At 45.8% G+C, this 14,419-nt stretch overlaps 6 protein-coding genes across 6 annotated transcripts in view; 2 read left to right on the forward strand and 4 right to left on the reverse strand.

Moving 5' to 3' along the window:
- Positions 1-916, reverse strand: part of LOC127784946 (germin-like protein 9-1) — a 1,186-nt gene extending 270 nt beyond the window's left edge. Inside the window, exon 1 of the mRNA XM_052312373.1 lies at positions 1-916. This exon is cut by the window's left edge and continues 270 nt beyond it. Within this exon, the coding sequence (XP_052168333.1) occupies positions 173-916 (744 nt within the window). The 3' untranslated portion in view covers positions 1-172.
- A 1,728-nt stretch (positions 917-2,644) lies between these two features.
- Positions 2,645-3,289, reverse strand: LOC127783513 (putative germin-like protein 9-2). The gene has a single exon (XM_052310698.1). It carries the CDS (start codon positions 3,287-3,289, stop codon positions 2,645-2,647), a length of 645 nt encoding a protein of 214 aa, XP_052166658.1.
- A 1,547-nt stretch (positions 3,290-4,836) lies between these two features.
- LOC127785373 (germin-like protein 9-3) lies at positions 4,837-5,800 on the reverse strand. The gene has a single exon (XM_052312804.1). The coding sequence runs from the start codon at positions 5,721-5,723 to the stop codon at positions 5,079-5,081; it is 645 nt and encodes a 214-aa protein (XP_052168764.1). The 5' UTR covers positions 5,724-5,800; the 3' UTR covers positions 4,837-5,078.
- A 798-nt stretch (positions 5,801-6,598) lies between these two features.
- Positions 6,599-8,040, reverse strand: LOC127784050 (40S ribosomal protein S25-2-like). The gene is made up of 4 exons (XM_052311229.1): positions 7,915-8,040; positions 7,761-7,835; positions 7,534-7,668; positions 6,599-6,919 (listed from the first exon to the last, which is right to left on the reverse strand). The coding sequence occupies exons 1-4, from the start codon at positions 7,915-7,917 to the stop codon at positions 6,806-6,808; spliced, it is 327 nt and encodes a 108-aa protein (XP_052167189.1). The 5' UTR covers positions 7,918-8,040; the 3' UTR covers positions 6,599-6,805.
- Positions 8,041-8,234: 194 nt separating this feature from the next.
- Positions 8,235-10,479, forward strand: LOC127783599 (uncharacterized protein At2g27730, mitochondrial-like). The gene is made up of 3 exons (XM_052310787.1): positions 8,235-8,457; positions 9,725-9,763; positions 10,025-10,479. Exons 1-3 carry the CDS (start codon positions 8,335-8,337, stop codon positions 10,232-10,234), a joined length of 372 nt encoding a protein of 123 aa, XP_052166747.1. The 5' UTR covers positions 8,235-8,334; the 3' UTR covers positions 10,235-10,479.
- A 2,034-nt stretch (positions 10,480-12,513) lies between these two features.
- On the forward strand, positions 12,514-14,419 carry LOC127784672 (5-amino-6-(5-phospho-D-ribitylamino)uracil phosphatase, chloroplastic-like). The gene is made up of 2 exons (XM_052312011.1): positions 12,514-12,652; positions 12,831-14,419. The coding sequence occupies exon 2, from the start codon at positions 12,967-12,969 to the stop codon at positions 14,116-14,118; it is 1,152 nt and encodes a 383-aa protein (XP_052167971.1). The 5' UTR covers positions 12,514-12,652; positions 12,831-12,966; the 3' UTR covers positions 14,119-14,419.

Raw genomic sequence — 14,419 nt, forward strand, 5'->3', positions numbered from 1 at the left:
AATATTGCATAAACATTACAGCAGGAATTTAGGCATGATTCGGATTTCAGAAAACATGCCAAAATTAAACATTCATTTCATTTTATTTGCAACCAACAGATCGAAGGTGACGATGGTTTGATGAAAACACACAACAGCTATGAGCTCCAGGTTCAGGTTCGCTCACAACTCACTAGAAGTAAAAGTAGTAGGAGGCTGCGAAGCAAAGCAGCAGGGTGATGGCCCAGCGCGACGGCAGCAAAGCCGCGGCGGCGGAGGAGGAGGACCCCGGCGAGGGCCCCGGCGAAGGCGGCGCCTGGTCTTGCTTGAGCTGGTCGACGGTGGCCTGGTCGGTGTGCATGGACTTGTCGAGGATGGTGTCGTCGATGCCGCTGCCGAAGAGCGCGGCGGGGAGGGAGATGGTGCCGGGGGTGGCGCTGCCGAAGGCGGAGAAGGCGCGGGCGACGACGTCGGTGCCATTGTTGAACTGGAAGTGCACCATGCCCTTGGGGAACACGAACATGTCGCCGGTCTGCAGCGTCTGCGTGTACACGGTGCCGTTGCGGGCGGCGTCGACGAGCCCCACCAGCAGCGGGCCCTGCACGACCACCAGCAGCTCCGACGCCCTGGGGTGGATGTGCGGCGGGTTGACGGTGCCGGCGCCGAAGACGAGGGCGGCGTAGGACACGGACTGGCCAAGCAGCGCCGGGAACTCGGCGTGAGTGGCCTTGGTGACGGTGAGCTTGGCCGGGTCGCCGGAGTTGCCGGTGACGAGGTTCTTGTAGGTGAAGAAGGCGCCGTCGATCCCGGATGGGTCGGTGTCGCTGGGCACGACGAAGTCGGTGAGGATGTCCGGGTCGGCGGCGCCGGCGGAGAGGATCACGGCCAGCAGGAGCAGCACGCCGAGGCTGACGCTGCTGCGGCTACTCATCATCATCTTCATCATCGTCGTATCTTAGCTCTGTTAGTTAGTGTGCGATGGATCGATCGAGGTGGAGGCAGCCGCAAATTGATGAACGAGCGAGACGTACGGTGGTATTTATGTGCGTAGAATCGCCGGCTCGGCTTAGGAAAAGCTGTCACCATGCTGCATGGCTTGTCATGTATGTAAACAGCTTCATCGTTGCTCTTCATCAGCTTATTAATTAGCCACAATCAACAAAGTTAAATTCTAATTTTTAATTTTGAAGATAATTTCAATATTTTTTATACTTTATTTTTTCAACACTAACTTTTAAATCACTAGGAACACACATGCATAAAGTTTTTATTTTTTTATCACAAATAAACGTTAAGGTTTACGCGAAAAGATCAGACTGTAAAGTTGATTCCTTCGTTTCCTAGGTCGTTTCACAAATAAATTAATTACTACATTCATATATGAGAGCATATGCATACGTGCGTGCGTACGTTGTCATTCGGAACAGAGCTAACTGTCCAGACCCCCAGTGTACAAACATTGTTGAAATACTAATTACTGGACCAGTTTGATCAAGCTGCCATGTGTAGTATATTAGCCGGCGCCTTGTGCCGCCATATATTTGCTCGCTTTGGAAACAACTACAACATTTGGTCTTAATTGCTGTCTGATTAGCTTTCCTGCTGTATAGAATATGCATTTGCATTTGTGTACTATACATAAAACAATCGATCGAGTTTCCAAGGCATTTGGGTTTAGTGGTCTTATTAATTCTCTTGTGTGCACTACACCTTAGCCTTTTCCATTAGCATATTGCACCATGCAAGAAGAATGATCATCCATCGGTTTCCAAACGCAAATAATTAAATTATTAGAGGTAATTAAGCAGCTACCAAGTGCATGGCTGTGTACATCCATTGAGATATAGACGCCGGATTTTAATCTATTTTCAAAAAAAAAAGTGCATGTGCGCAACAACTACTAGGTAGTCATTCTTTTCTTAAAAAAAAATCACAAAACAACAAATACTATCACACAACAAATATATATATATATATATATATATATATATATATATATATATATATATATATATATATATATATATATATATATATAACATCAAATTAATTTATCATGAAACTATAGATTTAAGATAGGGAATCACAAAAATATATTATATGATGAAGTTATCGTGGAACTAGCGCCAACTTAATCACATCACTACAACGTTAAGAACTCCAACAGGACATCGTTGTTAGGGATTTAAACTATACAATCTGTAGTTTGAGATGAATGTATTTAAATGAAAGTTCGTGGCGACAGTTGAAAGTTTTGTATGATTTATATATGTTGAAAGTTACATGGTTTTAAGTGGAAAGTTTCGTAGGAAAGTGATACTAAAAGAAAAAAGTGTGCGCTAGCTGGTCATGCCTACTTGAAACAAGAATAGAACAATCGCCGACTCAAAAAAGAAAGGGAAAAACAGAAATTCAATTTTGACATATCTCAATCGAATTAAGTTTTCAATGATCACAACTCAAGTCAAAACATACATAAATATATACTAGCACACTCGACTCGAGGTCGAGGATTATTCCCACGTACGGCCACACTACAGCTTGCAGCATTTTCATCGGTCACGCTTTTGCGTTGCACTGCATGTCTGCATTGCTTGGTGTTATTCAACTAGTAACAGCCAACAGGACGACATACGACAATGGCGAGAGAAGGAAGAGTAGCTAATTAGGACTTGTTGGGCGGAGTCAGGTTCGCCTTGAGCTTCAGGATCGTGGGCACGTCGGTCTTGAACGATTTGGCGAGCACGGCGTCGTCGATGCCTGTGCCGAACACTGTGACCGGCACCGGCACGACCCCCGGGGCGGCGCTGCCGAACGCCGAGAGCGCCATGGCCGGCTGGTTCCCGGAGTTGAATTGGAAGTGCACCATCCCCTTGGGGAAGACGAACATGTCGCCGGCGGCCAGGTCCTGGGTGTAGAGCTTGTTGGTCGTGTCGATGAAGCCGACGGAGAGCGCGCCGTCGACGACGAGCAGGAGCTCGGCGGAGCGCGGGTGGGTGTGCGGCGGGTTGACGGTGCTCGGGGGGAAGACGAGCGTGGCGTAGGAGACGCTCTGGCCGTTGAGCGCCGGGAACTCGGCCATGGTGGCCTTGGTCACGGTGAAGCTGTTCGGTTCCGGCGCGCTGCTCGTGTTGAACACCTTGCGGAAGCCGGTGAACGCGAAGAAGTCGCCGGTGATGTTCATGGGGTTGCCATTCGCCGGGATGACATAGTCGGTGAGGATGTCGGGGTCCCCGGCCATGACTAGGGTCAGTGCTGGGGCCCAAACTGCAAGCAGCAATAGTAGCAAAGAGTAGTAGCTCAACGCCATTGAATCTATTTTAATCGTTCGATCAGCTGCTAAACTGTCAGTAAGTAATGAGTTAAGACGAAGTTTAATTTGACTGATGTGGTCTAGTCTTCAATCTACTTGTGTTATGGAGACAGTGAGCAGTAGGATTTGGCTATTTATGCAGAAGAAGCGTCTGACGATAAGCCGGAGAAATCGAGGTTGAAATTGACATATACTATGCGTAAATTAATAATTCATCTTCCGTTGTTGGACGACCGAAAGATCGGTGCATCAAGATAAAGAAACTAGCCAGCTAGAGGTTCCTGTTAAAACTTATGCCCGTCCAGAACAGAACAGAACAGATTAGATTTCTGGCCTCCGAGAATGAATATGTATCTGATGCCATGCTACTTAGCTTGTTAAATTAGGAAGTCAGATTGTTAACTCCATCAGTTATCTTGGACGTATTCTGCATTCCCCTGGTTGTTTACTATGAATAATAGCAAGGAAGATGCATGATGAGAAACCAAGGGAGAAAGCAAATGTCATCCCAAGGCATCAAAGTCCTACCCACCTACAGCTGCACTGCAAGAATATCTCATTGCCAATTCACTACTGCTTCGTCAGGAATGACATATCTTCCATTGATAACTCAGCTCAGCTGTGCGGTCCAGTTGCCTTTCTAGTTCAACTGAATTATCAAACAATGCAGGTCTATTAACTCTTACACACCAAGACTTGTTGTTTTTTGCGTGCTTGTCCTCAGTGTTTTGATTTGAAGTTGTTTGTGTCTGTACTGCCTTCTGGTCGGCTTTTGTGCTCCTCCTTAATATATCCAGTAGTGCTCCTCCCGTCGGTTTCAAAAGAAGATTTGAAGTTGTTTGTCATAATGGTAAATACATGGACCAATTGGCAGTGAGGATGGTGGAAGTTTCCCTTTTTAGCTACTGTAGTAGAGTGGAAATTCAAAGCATGTGAGATGAACAGGTAAAATGCAATCAGTGAACTGTAGAAACCACAAACGGGAAAAGGCATGCTACAACTGAGACAAACAATGGATAAGCTTTGATAATGGAAATGGACGTCGTTGGTAGGTACACTCGGTGTTGAGCATTGTTCAGACAGATGTAACAATGCAATGATGTATATTACTAGTATAAATTAACTTTGTTTGATACTATAAGAGAATTCAACTTGAGAGCCCACTGTAATTTAACAGAACTGCTCTGAATATGGGTTGCTAGAATGGTGCTCTTGACTCTTGAGGGCTTATATGTTAGGATTCAGGAGAAACATAACAGATGTTAAATTCTTAGTTTTAGTTGGTGATGCATATTGCAGTTGTTTATATTGAGATCCATGTTATCCATCTGACCATCATCAATATTTCTGTCTTGTGGATATATGCAGACTGGCATATAAGAGGGTGACTGTCTGACTGAGTATATATGTGGATATATGCAGATTTAGCATATAAGAAGGTGAGTAAGATTGCAACACAAATTTACTATTGCCAGTAACAGGTAGTAAGTGGAAACACACAGTATTAAGAGATGTATCATTATTGTGGAAAGCCGTTACAGCAGAGAAACTCTCAACACTTACAACTGAACTGGTCTATATATATTCCCACAACGCCTTAATTAATACTGATAGATACATGGTTCAAAGCTCTTCAGACAAGACAATACAACCACAATTCAGAATTATTCACCACACAAATCATAATTTACCTTCTTCAGTAGTTGGTAGCCTGGAAGGTCTCTTATTTCAAGCAGCAGCAGCAGCAGGATGAAAAATAAGAATAATTAACACCAACGGGGAGGGCTTAGGCTTTCTTGGGAGGAGTTAGGCCTGCCTTGAGCTTCTGGATCGTAGGCACGTCGGTCTTGAACGACTTGGCGAGCACGGCGTCGTCGATGTTTGTGCCGAACACGGTGACCGGCACCGACACGAGCCCCGCGGCGGCGCTTCCGAACGCCGAGAGCGCCATGGCCGGCTGGTTCCCGGAGTTGAACTGGAAGTGCACCATCCCCTTGGGGAAGACGAACATGTCGCCGGCGGCAAGGTCCTGGGTGTAGAGCTTGTTGGTCGTGTCGACGAAGCCGACGGAGAGCGCGCCGTCGACGAGGAGCAGGAGCTCGGCAGAGCGCGGGTGGGTGTGCGGCGGGTTGAGGGTGGCCGGGGGATACATGAGGACGGCGTAGGAGACGCTCTGGCCGTTGAGCGCCGGGAACTCGGCCATGGTGGCCTTGGTCACCGTGAAGTTGGCGTTGGGCATCGGCATGCTCATGTTCATGCTCAGCGGGTTGCGGAAGCCGGTGAACGTGAAGAAGTCGCCGGTGATGTTCTCGGCGTTGCTGCCGGCCGGGATGACGTAGTCCGTCAGGATGTCTGGGTCGCCGGCCATGACCAGCGCCACTGGAGCTGACACTACTGCAAGCACCACCAGGAGCAAGATGGAGGATGCCATTATTGTATCAGGTCAGATGGCCTGAATCTTGATTAAGCTTTGGAGGCTAAATGATCTTGCTAATAAGCAGCTTGGGTTGTGCACTTGTGCTTGTGCCATGGAGATGATGAGCAACCCAATTTATAAGAAGCTTTTCTCTTGGCCAGGAGGAATTGGAGGAACCAATGCTGCCGTCTGTCTTTTGTGCGATCGAAATGGCAACACTCAAGGCTTTTGACAGCTTGCTCCTTGGATGCATCTAGCATCAAAATTGCATATCCTGCATTCAATTATTTTCAGAATGGAGCTGGCATAATACAATCTGACTTGGAAGTTAAGGATCATGCATGTGCCAGGCATCGCAAAGCCTTCACTTGAGTAAATACTGGATGTTTTTAGTTTTACAAAAAAAAAATTAAAAATATCTCACAAGTAGAGTTTAGCGTCGAACTAGTCTAATCTATTTGTACCACAGTTTACAAAATGGCAACATCAAGTCTAAAAATGGAGACAAAGAATGCAATATCGAATCGACTTCACATCTACCTTGTCAGCTCCCTTGAAACCAGGTTCCTGATGCTTTGCAAGACGATTTTCGTGTGCAACATCTCGCGATAAACAGCACACAACAAGCTAAAAGCTATTAATAGCTTCATCGCCAAACAAATGGCTTCTAAACTGATAACAGTACTAGCGAAAACTAGTAATACGCTATCATGCTCCACCAAATCAAGACGTAAAATGACATGTTTACTAGCTTCTGATGATCCAGGGCAGGCACAACTCAGCTGACTTTGGAAGAGGCTTAACACGGCCGAGCCCACTGAGATCACAATGCGTCTGAGTTGACGCAGAAATAATTCTTGGCATAATGGAACCGAAAACACCAGACAAACTGACACAGCAGTAGCACCGTATAAGGTGCAATTTAATTGGGCAATAATCAAGATAGATACCGAGATAACATCACCTTAACAATGTGCCAAAAATCTCAAAACATTCAACATTACTGGGGCAAATGAACACCCACATTTGTATCACTGAATAAACTTAACAGAACGGCAACATCAGGTCTATAAGACTAGAAAATGGATAAGACAACATCATGTGTTCGTTGCCCTGGTGTAAATCTGTTGGCTGCAATGAACCGACACCATCCTGATAAGCCCCCTATCCATCAGATCCTTGATAGCCCTCCTAGCCAGGGACCCATTAATCTGCAGGTAAATATATAAAATCTTGTTACCCATACTGAGCAAGATGATTAAAATTACCTAGCTGTACAACATCTAGGTATAAATTACACAGAAGGCTAAAACAACAATGATGACGTTAAGAGTTACATTGCCAAAAGAGAATATGCTATATGTTGCACATGCAAGGGGAAAAGAGCAAGATCAAACTTGCCATACTAATAACAGTAGTTTCAGGTACTAATAAAAATTCACAAATCAACTATATAGTTTGGCGCATGGAAACCAAACAAACATGCACAGAGGCCTAACAAGTCATTACTCCTTTGCTCATTGGCATCACTCAACCACACAAAAATGCCAACCATGACACCAAATACCCCAAACAGTGGTGATTCTGCATTTAACTCATGGATGGAATATCAATATCATAACCCACAAATTTAGCACAGGAGCCTAAAATTAACCACAAGGTCCTTATCTTCCTGAATTCTATCAAGTGGGCTAGGCTACATGACTGAAAATATAGTGAAAATCTGAATTGGCGCGCATAAACAAAGAAGAAATTGAGAATGTGAGCTAGGCAATCAGCATGGCACAGTATTGTTGGTGGTAATCTAAATTTATCAATGAATTACCCTGAGGCGCTCGGAGAGGACGGAGGGGGTGATCTGCTTGTACTTGGGCACCTCGGAGAGCAGCTTGTCGTAGGTGGCCTGGTCGAACAGCACCGAGTTGTTCACCTTCTCCTTTTGCTTTCCCTTGCTCCACTTCTGCAAACCAAACGGAGGCAAATCCATGACCATGAGAAAACCGAACAAGTCAGATCCGAATAAAACCGAACAGGAGGAGGAATGGAGATGACCTTCTTCTTCTGCTTGCCACCGCCGGACTTGGCGGGCTTGGACGACGGCGGCGGGGCCTTGTCCTTCTTCGGGGCCTGAGACAGCAAGCAAGCGAGAGGGTCAGCACGCAGCCGGCGATCGAGCAAAAATGGTGGGAAGACAAACGAGGCGTACCATTTCGACGACGCGATGCGGCGGCGGAAGAAGGCGCAGGCGAAGGCGAGGATGGCGGCGACGAGGACGAGCAGGCTGAGGCTGCAGGTATATGACTTGGGAGGTGAGGAGGCTAGGGTTTCAGCGCTCCGATGCGTTTCTGGCCGTCGGATCTGATCTGATCCGGAGTATTATTCATCCAAGTCCCACACAAACCTCTAATACTCGTTAACCATCCCTGAGGGGAGGACTACGTAGAATGTTTTCAAATAAGCATATTTGAAAGGGCCAAATTACAAAGTAGCACAGGTAGTCATAGCAGCGGTGGAATAGAATCGAGTCATCATCATCATCAGTAGGGGAGTTGGGAGAGAGAGACAGTTTCACGGAGCCAACGAAGCGAAGATCCTCTCGTCTCGTGTTCTAGGGTTTCTCGCGGCGATGGAGGCGGCGGCTAGGGCTCCATCCAGGGCGGCGGCGAGGTTCGTGCAGCGCAGGCTCTTTTCCTCCGGCGGCAAGGTGCTCGGCGAGGAGGAGAAGGCCGCCGAGAACGTCTACATCAAGGTATCTTCCTTCCATCTCTCTCCCTCTCGGGTGCGGGCGCGCGATTCCTGTCTGAGATGCGTATGCGCTGTGATCTGTGGGCTCGGGTTGAGCGGTGTGTGGATTTCACCTAGTTCCGCAAATCTGGGACTTGAGAGAGAGAGAGTCGCGACGCGGTCTCTCTTTCTTTCCTGTACGAGCCCCCCTGCCCGCACCGCACTCAGCTCTGGGATCCCCAAATGTTTTCGGCCTGCATTGTTGCAGTGCATGCCTAGGAATATATTATCCGTCTGCCTGTTTACTGATCTGGAATACAGTTGAGTTGGCTGTCGTCCTGCCTGCGTCCCTCATCCATTAGCACAGCAATTTATGACTGATATATGTTCACCCTGTGCCTTGCTTCACATATGCTATTGCGGTTGCAATGTTGCATCAAAATTCTTTCCTGTTAGATTATTCTTGCATTTTTTTTTGGCCTAATTGAGACAGATTCTTGCTTGCTACTTGAACATACCCTGTTTGATTTACATTATTGAGTAGATTGTTGCCACCGATTATCTACTTGATTATAGGGACAAATTAAATATTTTGAGAAATGAACTTAACAAATAGCTTAAAACAATTGGTTTAAGGTCAGTTTTATGTGGTTTTTTTTTTCTTCATGAGAAGCAGAGCAGGGTTGTTCTCCTGGTTTTATAAAAAAGATCGTCCAAATATTACTCATTCAACATTTTGTACAATAGTCAAGCTGTTCTTGTTTTAATTATCTATATCTGTGATCTTCTATGCCGGTTGCTCAATTATACTCTTTTGAAGCACTGCAGTAGCTGGCCTGATGTTATTCTAGTGATCCTCACAAACGTACTGCTGGCACTGATTTGTTTTCTCCATTATGTATTTGTACTACTGCTGTTTCAATTGGATCGTTGCTGGCATCCCATATTTTGCTTGGCTTTCTGTGGAAGTGTGAATACAGTCTTATCTCAGGACTGACTGTTGATGCTTATGCTTTGTGATATTAGTTTCTTCTTTTTAAGGCATGGCCTTTTTTTAGTTCCTTTTGTTCTTTGATTGCCTTTAAGGACCGCAAATGTATATCTAAAAGTACATTTGATGCTCGGAATTTTGTAACTCTGCAGACAGATGTAGATGTTCTTTTAGAATCAATCATTGTTTCTTTCAAATAGAAACCTTTTCCGAAATTACCCGCTTTCTTAATCGTTGCGAACTTCTGTTTTAGAATGTATCTTGACGCTATGCTAACAACATGCATGGTGACTTACTGCAGAAAATGGAACACGAGAAGCTGGAGAAGTTGGCCCACAAGGTATGCAAACATATTGCCTCTCTTAAAACTTGATTGGGCAGTGCCTTTAATGGCTCACTTTCATAAGTCCTCTCAGCTTTTTTTTTTTGTCATGCACAAGAGATTATGCATTCTTTTATATGTTGTCATACATTTATAAGATTTGTTTTCGTTGGATATTCATGTTTTGAACTTAATACAAGCTAGTATCTGCTTTGAGTGGGCGAGGGAAATGAAACTGTTCTAGTTCTTGCGCTTACAATAGATGTGAGCTACTTTCAGGGCCCCAACCCAGGAGAGCAAGCTTCAACCGCAGGTGCTGCGGCTAACGCTGTGAAGACTGGAAGCGGCTCAACGGAGTCAAGATCTGCTGGTGTGTCAACTGACAAAAACAGGAACTATGCTGTCCTGGCAGGCACTGTTGCTGCTTTGAGTGGCCTGGGGTGGTATCTCTTGTCAAAGCCTAAGAAGTCTGAAGATATAGTGGACTGAAGGTGGTTAATGAGATCCTAGACGGTCTGTCATTGAGTTTCACCCTGTTTTACTTGTTTAGAAATAAATGCTGAACACACTGCACTGAGTTTCCTATAGCATCACTAAAACTTTCAAGTATGCACCCGAGATATGTTCTCAGTTCTTCATGCCCTGTTTTGACTGTTGGCACTGTTCTCTGATGCTGCATCCTTTTGATTGAAGAGGAATTCGGATACAAGATAGTACATGAAATCCCGTTGTTTCTTGTCCTTGTTTGAACCAAGTGTTGTTTTAAATTTCAGCAAGTGATGGTTTTATTTCTTTTTCTTGTTTTACTGAATGATCATTGAGTCGTTTGCGCCTCAAAATTACTCGTGTTTATCGGATTGACAGTGATATGGTGCGTGGACCAGGTTTTTGTACCAAATTAGATGGCTGTGACTACTCGTGCAGACAGCGACTCGGTAGTCGTTTCAGATATGCTGCCTAGTAGGACTTTACAAAGCTATGGTTTGTGTTACTAGTAAATGGAAGGCATGAAGAGCATGTTTATGGCCATCATCAGGCGTTGAAGGAGCTAGTATTGTGTCAAACAAATCATCGTTTAGATCATCTACGAGCGGTGGATGCAATATGCAAGTATATTTTGGCCACGCATCTCTATATTGCACAAATCCCCCAGCAGCAGAAGTAGCTCTGTGGTATTGTTTCATAAGGGCCACAATTAAAACCGCTACCATATGAAATTTATCAAACCGCTATCGATGAGATAATAATAACCGCAAATAGTTAGCTTAACTGCAGTTCAAACTAATTACTCCATCTAGATAAGCTAGGATCGATGGCCGCATGAGCGCCGAGGAGCCGGTGCTCCAGGCAGGGAAAAGACTGAGTTTTAGCGGGCGGTTGAGGTGATCGATCACGAGGAGTAAAGGCCAGCGATCGATCCCGATCACCTCCGGCTGGTGACATTGCCTGCCTGCCTCGTGGGCTCGTGGGCGCATGGCCCCGGCCCAAACGAAACAAATTAAAGCGGCCCAGCCCTTTTTTACAGAAGGTACAATAGCAGATTATAAGCCAGCTGCAAATATATTTTAAGAAGATAAATGAGAAAAGAGAACAATAGCGGTCTACAGATTTATAGGCAGCTATAGCACGAACTCCAAGACACAGTGTGTATGACAGGTGGGACCATATATTAATAGTGTAGTATGAAACTTTTGTATGAATAAGCTATTAGATTGGCTAAAAATGAATTGGAGCTAGTAGTTGGCTATACTATTAAACTTGCTCTTACTAATACTAATTATTTTATTATTTGATCGATCGAGTACGCTTTTAAAAAAACAAAACTTACTCCAATCTAGTCATTGCTAGGACGTGATTCCTGCATATGCTGCCTTCATCCCACACAGTTGAATTCTTTAGAGGTGACCGGCAACCATGTACTATACCCCTATAGGTAGATAATCGAATTATTAGTAAATATAGTTCGTCCTTAATTACATGCATGTGGTCGTCTGAATCTGCCAGTACCGACGAATCGACGACACTGACGGCCTTTCCTGCCTTTGTTTCTGCAGTTTCCACTCTCTGACTTTAATATTTACCACACGTTTGCAACTAGTAGCAACGCGAGGCGGCTTCCTTAATTTTCATTTCTTTTTCTTAACCACTTAATTACTGATTTCTCTCTCTCTTCTTTTGCAGGGAACTTAATTACTGACTTCATGCATATGCTCTCGAACTAACAGGGAAAAAAAAAGCAATAAGTGTTGCTCAACACAAAACATATAAACTATCAAAATATGCTCAATGTTAGATGTAATTAAACTAAATAAGTGCTATAAGTGTTGCTATATTATTCTATAAAATTGGTCAAACTTTAATACGAAACGGATGGAACAATGCTCTTTTTAAACGGAGGGGTAGAAGTTAAATAACAATTAATATTATTATTTTTATGTAATATCAATGGACTAAGTAATAAGTGTAGTGTATGTGTAGCAGATAAACAATGAAGGAACACACAGAAGAAAAGGAAAAAAGAAAAGCACAGGCAGATAAGATGGAGGCGAGGAGAGTTGCGTAGGATGGAGTGATTCCAATGCAACCTCCGCCTCACGTTCCGCGGAATCCCCATCGGACGCCTCAGGTTGCGCCACGCGTCACGCAGCGGGGCCAGATTCGTTTCGCCTTCCACGACGGCTCGTCTCCAACGATCGAGCGAGCGGTCGCCGATAAAAATAATAGCACAAAATTTTTATTTCATTTATTTATTTCTACAAAAACAAAGGAAAGAAATTAGGAAGGGCGGAGCGAGAAGAAGCTAGACACGAGAGGCGGCACGGTAGGCGGCTTCCCGAAGAAATCTCCTCCTCCTCCGGTCGCCGTTCGACTCCGATCCCGACCAGTCGCCGCCGCCTCCCTCCTCAGGTACCTTATCCTCTCCTTCTCTCCCCCTCCAATCGGACCTCTACTGTTCCAGACGCCCGTCGAATCAAATTCGATTCAACCTTTCCGATTTCTTTCCGTGATTAGGACGATCCCTAGGGCCTTTTGATTCTTTGCGTTATCGTGCAATCTTCTCAACGTGCGATTTAATTTCTTGCAGCTTGGATCAAGGAAACCACCCCTTCGATTCATTGATTGATCGATTGATTGATTGGCTAGGCCTCTCCAACAATTTTGGTTCCCGGACCGAGGTTAATTCTTGAGCGCTAGGTGGGGGCGAGGCGTCGGATCCAGCCATGATGGTGGTTGATACGGTCAGCGCCAGCACCTCCCTCGTTGCCCACCACCTGTTCGACCAAAGGTCCAAGGCAAACCACCACCTCCGCCGGACTCTCCATGTCGTCTCCTGCCGCCCCCTGCCCACTCACTTCGCCGGTCGCCGCCTTGTGGCCAGGGCGCCCAGGCAACATCAACCTCGCTTCGCGGACTGGACCGTCAAGGCGCTCGCCATGGGGGTCACCAAGGAGGCCAGCCCTCACAGGGAGTACCGGGGGATCCCGGGGGAAGGCGCTGACATGGGCGATATTGGGATCACCAATCCCAAAACGACGTGGCCTCCACGGAACAGGGCCGATGATCCCAAGCTGCACAACCCGCTGCTCCGGCTTGAGCGCATGGGCTGTGGTTGGCTCGGAGTGATCTTTGAGTGGGAAGGCGTGATTGTTGAGGATGACGCTGAATTGGAAAGGCAGGCATGGTTTACCCTCGCGCAAGAAGAGGGCAAGTCTCCACCCCCGGCGTTTGTATTGAAGAGGATTGAAGGAATGAAAAGCGAGCAAGCGATATCTGAGGTTCTCTGCTGGTCTCGGGACCCATCTGAGTTAAGGAGATTGTCCTCACGGAAAGAGGAGATACGCTGCAACCTACGTGGAACTGCCTTTTATCAAATGAGGAATGGTTCGAGGGAGTTTATGAGCACGCTTGCCAACTATAAGATCCCTCTTGCCGTGGCCACCACGCGGCCAAGGAAGGTTATCGAAGAAGCAATTGACGCTGTTGGCGTGCGAAGCTTCTTTGATGCAGTTGTGGCAGCAGAGGATGTGTACCGGGGGAAGCCTGACCCTGAAATGTTTCTCTATGCAGCGCAGCTCCTGAGTTTCATCCCTGAGAGGTGCATCGTTTTTGGTAACTCCAATTCAGCAGTGGAGGCTGCACATGATGCCAGAATGAAGTGTGTGGCTGTTGCAAGCAAGCACCCGATCTACGAGCTTAATGCCGCGGACCTTGTGGTGAAGCAGCTTGATGAGCTCTCTGTGGTTGACCTGAAGAACCTTGCTGACATTGAGTCTCCAGAGTTTGGCATGGAGCCTGAGCCAGAGATGGAGGAGGAGGAGGACGAAAATTCGTCCCCGTCAACTTCAGTTGGTGTAGATGATTTGTTCTGGTAAGGAAGCCAGATTGTAAATTTGATTGATTCCGCTCCTGCACATGTGTACGATTGTCAGTCAATAGCAATGATCAGGAAGGGCCATATATTCCTTCTAATCAATCCGTCCGTAGACTGTGATATGTAAATGTTTCTTTAGAACTTACACTGTATATACACTGTACCTCACAGATAAGGGGGAACTGTCTGAATACTTGATGGAATATAAACCAAACTGCAGTTCCTAACAAATGTATAACTGGGATGTTAGTCAGTTGCAAACTTAGAGGATTCCATATAATATACTATGCTACTTACATGCT

This window comes from Oryza glaberrima, chromosome 9, assembly GCF_000147395.1.
Source record: "Oryza glaberrima chromosome 9, OglaRS2, whole genome shotgun sequence".
NCBI classification, from domain to species: Eukaryota; Viridiplantae; Streptophyta; class Magnoliopsida; order Poales; family Poaceae; genus Oryza; species Oryza glaberrima.

What these genes read in the sequence shown, in the direction of transcription:
- LOC127783513 (XM_052310698.1), bottom strand. Translation starts at nt 3,289, where the DNA reads ATGGCGTTGAGCTACTACTCTTTGCTACTATTGCTGCTTGCAGTTTGG.
- LOC127783599 (XM_052310787.1), top strand. Translation starts at nt 8,335, where the DNA reads ATGGAGGCGGCGGCTAGGGCTCCATCCAGGGCGGCGGCGAGGTTCGTG. An exon ending in CCGAGAACGTCTACATCAAG is followed by an intron (nt 8,458 to 9,724) that starts GTATCTTCCTTC and finishes GACTTACTGCAG; the next exon opens with AAAATGGAACACGAGAAGCT. An exon ending in TGGAGAAGTTGGCCCACAAG is followed by an intron (nt 9,764 to 10,024) that starts GTATGCAAACAT and finishes AGCTACTTTCAG; the next exon opens with GGCCCCAACCCAGGAGAGCA.
- LOC127784672 (XM_052312011.1), top strand. Translation starts at nt 12,967, where the DNA reads ATGATGGTGGTTGATACGGTCAGCGCCAGCACCTCCCTCGTTGCCCAC.
- LOC127785373 (XM_052312804.1), bottom strand. Translation starts at nt 5,723, where the DNA reads ATGGCATCCTCCATCTTGCTCCTGGTGGTGCTTGCAGTAGTGTCAGCT.
- LOC127784050 (XM_052311229.1), bottom strand. An exon ending in GTGGCAAGCAGAAGAAGAAG is followed by an intron (nt 7,669 to 7,760) that starts GTCATCTCCATT and finishes TTTGGTTTGCAG; the next exon opens with AAGTGGAGCAAGGGAAAGCA. An exon ending in TCCTCTCCGAGCGCCTCAGG is followed by an intron (nt 6,920 to 7,533) that starts GTAATTCATTGA and finishes ATTTACCTGCAG; the next exon opens with ATTAATGGGTCCCTGGCTAG.